General features: G+C 38.7%; 1 protein-coding gene across 5 annotated transcripts in view; it reads right to left on the reverse strand.

Moving 5' to 3' along the window:
- The window catches only part of gabrb1 (gamma-aminobutyric acid type A receptor subunit beta1), a 40,184-nt gene extending 34,399 nt beyond the window's left edge, over window positions 1-5,785 (reverse strand). For all 5 annotated transcript variants that reach the window (XR_007828947.1, XR_007828948.1, XM_051126017.1 and 2 more), the window contains exons 1-3: window positions 5,180-5,785; window positions 3,101-3,192; window positions 2,910-2,977 (exon numbers count right to left, since the gene is read on the reverse strand). Coding sequence is in view for 3 of the 5 variants with exons in the window: in XM_051126017.1 (XP_050981974.1) it covers window positions 2,910-2,977; window positions 3,101-3,192; window positions 5,180-5,283 (264 nt within the window). In the remaining 2 variants the exon portion in view is untranslated. The remainder of the gene's footprint in view (window positions 1-2,909; window positions 2,978-3,100; window positions 3,193-5,179) is intronic.
- Window positions 5,786-6,000: the final 215 nt, after the last annotated feature.

Here is a 6,000-nt window from a genome sequence, read left to right on the forward strand (position 1 = left end):
GGCGAGCAGAGCTCATTAACATTTAAAGCAGCCCCGAAGAGAATGAGATGATTTTTGCAGAGCTGATTTTGACAAGGTAAAAAGGGTGTTGTTTTACACAACCATTGAGAATTTTTAACCAAAGTATATTTTAGACTTTTCATTAAGACCCTAAAGAATCATATCAACTTGTGGAAAATGGGCATCTGATGATCCCTTTAAAAAGCTGTACCTTTTCGTGCTAGTCTCTGCAGATAGTCTACAAAAATGACAGCAACTACCTCACCAAACTTGACTTTTGCTCGCATCACATCTAAACAAATATAAATTAATTCTTGTGAGATTCACCATTGATCGAGAAACTGATGAGATAAAGAATGTCAAAACAAGTGCATAAGAACACTTTAAGATATACCAGATCTTTGATCCCTTCTGCCCTTTCAACAGTGAATGTGATCAACTCTACATTATAACTCATAACTCATCATTCATTTCAAACTCTTCTTGGACCCTGACTTTGCCACAAGGGATGAAACTGACATAAACTGGTCTAGGTGGTATCTCTCCATACATTCAAACTGATCATTTTAGATTTTAAATAAAAGTATATTTCTAGAGAAACAGAATTTGTAGAAACAGTGAGTCCTGAAGCAGCTGCTGCAAATGCTAAGTATCTCTCTGCTGCGCCTCACTAACTCCCGCCATCATGTGTCCTCTCTGAAAGGCCTCCCACTTGCTAAAATAATTAATGTATGACAAACCACCACAGAAATGGCTTTTGTTCAGACCCACTATCTATAATTCACAAAAAAAGCTTTTTCCAGCATGGCCAAAGTGACACCTTGTCATAACAAAAGTGACAACCTCAACCTTAGACCTGAATTATCCTAGAATACCCCCAGAGTGCATCAGCCTTCAGAGTGGTTAATTTCAAAAACACTTTTCTGTTATTCTCTGTTACTCTTTTTATCATTTTGAAAAGAATAATCGACATTAATCTCCAGTTAAGGGCCATCATCAGGAGAACGAAAGGGAGCTCACATGTCCTCTACGGTAGTGGTTCTCAAACAGGGGAAAGGGCCCACTGAGGGCCTTCAGCAAACTTCCAAAGAGATTACAGGATTAATTAATTATATTATATAAAAAATTAATTCACAAAGAAATCCATATGTAATGTACATTGAAATAATTTTTAATTTTTCCCTTCTTTTTTCTTAAACTAAAGAGCATACCGAAGTAGAATCTTTTCTCTTACGGAATCTTATGATAAATTAATTGTGGTTAATTATTTTTATCAACACTCCTGGGGCCAGATTTACTAACAGATTGTGTTAGTGCAAACCCTTTTTGCAATTAAAACTACTATCAGGATTTACTAAAGACATGCAATGAAACATTAGCAATGAATAGGCTAACCTTATAGTGTGTTTTCACAACACATCAATGAATGAAACTTGCCTATTTTGCTGATTATTGCTGCTGAAAATGGCCAATTATTATGTTTTGGGCTGTATGGTTGGACAGGAAAAAATATTTGGAGTAATACAGACTGGCAAAAGTTATAACAAATCAAGGAGAATAGTGCTGAGGAACTGTCTGAGGAACAAAAGGCGTTTGTGGTTGGTCAAACTAAACCAGGATTTCCAGGGCAAGAATCAACATTCATGTTTATCCTTATCATTTCCGGTCAGGTAGGTGAAATATTAGACTAATATCTTAATTAATACTGCTCATATGTATCTTTACCACCTATTCACTTTAGTTTGTCAAAATATTGCACCCTTTCCTGCTTACTAAGTCTTTCTCTATATAATTTAGCAGCTTCCACACTTCTTTTTTTCCCGTTTAGACAGCATAAATTAGCAGAACAACATATTCAGTAGTGCATTAACCATGCAATACTGTTGTTTACATCCAAGTATCTCCACTTGGACTGCAAACCCTCTATTGCATATGCATTTGTAGAATTTTCCCTTTCAGACACCAAATTTATGGGAGGACGGTATTTAAATGAATCATGCAAGGTGGTTTACTAAGATTTGCATCATTATTTAACACCCCCCCATAAAAACATCTTAACCCATTTTGCATCTGTGTTGTTAGTAGATTACCCACATCTGATTATCATCAGCTCTGCTTGTTTGTGACCCTACGATAATTTGCATTGCTCTTGGTAGATTGCGTTAGTCATTATGACTGCATCTGTGTTCTTTAATTTGCACATTGTAAGTAGATCACCAGCAAAATTTTCCACTCCCATCTGCGCTTTTATGGCATTGCACTCTCACACTAATTTGCCCTGTTTAGTAAATCTAGTGTTTAGGTTCTGTTAATAAACTAGTAATAATTGTGTTGCACAATGGCAGGAACCCAGAGAAGTCAAAAAGGTTGAAAACCACTGCTGTGTAGTACAGCATACTCATTGGATTCGGCCAATATATTTAATATTTAAGCTAATTACACATCCTACAATCCATTGACCATCATGATTATCTACATAAAAATCACCAGGGTGACATTAAAATCACTGTTGTGTTTTAGCATCCAATTCTCCAACCTACTTCAACCTGTGGATGTGCGTATATGGGGTCTTGAGTGCATGTTCCTCATGTTCCTCAAAAAAATGCTTATTTTGTCCTTCTTTGCTGAGTCAGAGTAAAGGCTTATGTCAGTCCAGTTCCAATGCCAAAACAATCATAATGCAAAATGAACACAATGTCTCTCTAATTTTACAGTCAGCTGTGCTTGTATGTAAGCAGGAGAGAAAACAGTAGCCTGTAGCTCTTTCCTGAGTGGACTACAACAGCAGACTCTAGTCTATTCTCCCACTTTATTTATCACTGTAGCCTTAATAGGTTGTGTTGACAGAGATGTCCCCTTTCTTAATAGCCCACCATTTATTAAACAATCAGAGTAGCGTGTGGACTCACCATGTTCACTTCCGACACCATGTCGATACTGGAGATGTCGATACTCATAACGACATCAACCGGAGGACCTGCAAAGCCAACAGACACCACAATCTCTCTAACATCGCCTGATGACAGTCAAAGATCCATCAAAATGGTCACATCCATCAGTGAGAATGGAAAAGGGTTTTAAATCAATATTACGCCTTTACCTCCGAAGTCAGGCCTGAGACGGATGTCGTAGCCTTTGAGTAGTTTATCCACCGTGACTTTGACGTACGACATGTTGCTTGGTTCGTTTACACTGTGGAAGAGTAGTGTGATATTTTAAAAAATGTGACTCAAACGTGATCAAAGATTAGCCAAGGTGGGTTAAACGGTTTACTAGACTGGCCAACCTGGTGTTAGCTAGGGCTGGGCGATTAAAAACAATAACGGTAATTATCTCTATATAATTTTCTTCGATAAAATGATAACAAGGGTTCCATAAATGTTCGATATAATGTTATAATGCGCCAAAAGTGGAACGAAACAGCGCTACTCATTTGAGCCGCGCCAGATGGACCATTTGTCAGCTTGGCCCAATGTTCAAATGGTAGCGCAGAGCAGATGCGTATACTCGCTGATAAGTCTCGGTCACAAGAGCACAAAACAGTGCTGTGAGATCTATTGTGAAGCGCTTGAATTCAGTGACAAACACAAATGACTCTGTGATTAAAACTAGTTCAAAGACAGGTGAAACAGTGCTGACAAACAATGGAAACACTCTGCGCAACAAAACAGTCTGAAGACTTTTCAATCTACAAATCGTCATGACTTACCATGGATTTACTGTAGTAACACTAACTGCACCATGGTACTGTTGCAGAAATGTAGGATATCCATATTGATATATTATATTATGTTATTATATTATAAATGCAGACATGTATTAAATGTATAAGAGTAATGGAATTGCAGTATTTTTTGTGATTAAGCTATCATATTTGTGCATTCATACTAAATATGACCCTGGACCACAAAACCAGTCATAAGTATCACAGGTGTATTTATATTTTACATTGTATGGGTCAAAATGATAGATTTATCTTTTATGCCAAAAATCATTAGGATATTAAATAAGGATTATGTTCCATGAAGATATTTTGCAAATTTCCTACCGTAAATATCTCAAAACTTAATTTTTGATTAGTAATATGCACTGTTAAGGAATATCATTTGGACAACTTTAAAGGCGTTTTTTTTGCACCCTCAGATTCCAGGTTTTCAACCATACATCAATGGAAAGCTTTTTATTTTATTTATTCAGCTTTCAGATGATATATAAACCTCAATTTTAAAAAAAAATTACCATTATGGCTGGTTTTGTGGTCCAGGGTCACAAATGCATTTAAAACTATTGTGTTGCATACAAATACCTAGAACCCATATAGTTACATTTTTAACTGTGGTTATTATGAACTAAATGTATGCCACGATTGAAGACTAAGGGTCAATTTGAATAAAATTCAAATAGTCAGAATAATTAAATTTCACCATATATAAATAGATTACAATTTCTACAGACCTTACTGTTTTTGATAATAAACAAATTTGCATCTGCATCCTAACTCAAGCTACTACTACTGTAAAATGCGCATTTAAAGAGTCAAAAACCATAATATTATTAATATTGCAGCATGCATATTGCAAACAGTGCTCGAGATACGCATCGAGATCAGGCAGCACAAACCTATTTAATAATTTGAAACAATATCCCCCATTAGAACATGCAGAAACTAAGAAATAATTTTAAAAAAAATATTTTGTTAAAAAATGACAGGTAAAGTGTAAAGTGTTTGTCACGTTCTGACCATAAAGAGTTGTTGAAAACCTCAGTTAAGAGTATGGTTTGTACAACTTTCAAAAATCAGCCTTTAAACTTTAAAGAAAATGTACCGTGGTAATTATCGATATCGACTGATATGAACAATTTTATCGCGATAACTGTTTTTGGCCATATCGCCCAGCCCTGCTTGTAGAATAGCCAATCTGGTTTTAACTGTCACCTAGACCTGGTCTTAGCTAGTCTGCCAGCTTGGTCAACCCGGGTTTAGCTAGTTCCTCAGTCTAGTCATGCTCCTGCTCATCTAGCTTTCAGCCTGACCGTCTGAAAAGTGCCCAAAACCTCTCTAAAACCAGCCAATAGGCTGGGAGACCAGCTAAGCCCAGCAAACCATCTTAGGCTGGTTTAACATGGCTCCGCAGAGAATGCAGGCAGGCTGATAACACACAAGCACGTTATGTCTTACCTGTGCGCTGGCGGGCTACGAGCAACCGTCAAAGCCACGAACACGAGGACACACAAGATCCCCGCACGCCAGTGATCCCGAGCGATCAGCATCCCTCTCATCATCGACCGACAAGCAGTAGCCCAAACTTAGTCTGAAGAAGCGCTCCAGCAAATTCAACTACACAGCAACGCATGCGCGACGACGAGACCAACATCAAAATACTACAAACGCCAAGAAACGAGCAACTCTAACGAAAACCGAAGTGGCGCGCAAGGTGTTCTTGCGTCTGTCGCGCTCCCCGGTGCTGACGCTGCTGGCGGAGCGTATCAGTATGCCGGTCAGATCCCATCGCCAGTGGGTCACTGGACACGACAGCTCATGGCAGTCCTTCGCGTGTCTTCCTTGGAAATACAGAGGCGCTGAACGTACTGTCGCGTTGAGATTATGCGCCTTTCCCTTCCGTGCACCTAAAATGATTCAGTCTGAAGCAGACAGAGCTGAGTGCGTAGTTTTTGCTGGAGGTGTGTGCACCTGAACGCGCACGCCGACTCAAGAGCTCTTTCGCGCCATCTTTCAATTTGCAATGCATCACGCGCCCGAGACAGGGTGAATTATTTGTTAGAAACTCGGAAAACGCATTAAAACAGCGGGCACCGCGAAAAACGCATTAATACGCGGAGACTGTGGGAATTATTAATGTGCAACGACAGAAAGGGCGGGTGACCGCTGATGTGAGGAAAGAACAGCCAGCTGTGCGTTTGAAGTGTAGCTATACATATCGATATGATGTTCAAACAGCAAAAAGTCTTTATTAGAGAGTATTTTCAGCCATCATCTAC

The sequence above is a fragment of the Labeo rohita genome, chromosome 13 (assembly GCF_022985175.1).
Source record: "Labeo rohita strain BAU-BD-2019 chromosome 13, IGBB_LRoh.1.0, whole genome shotgun sequence".
NCBI classification, from domain to species: Eukaryota; Metazoa; Chordata; class Actinopteri; order Cypriniformes; family Cyprinidae; genus Labeo; species Labeo rohita.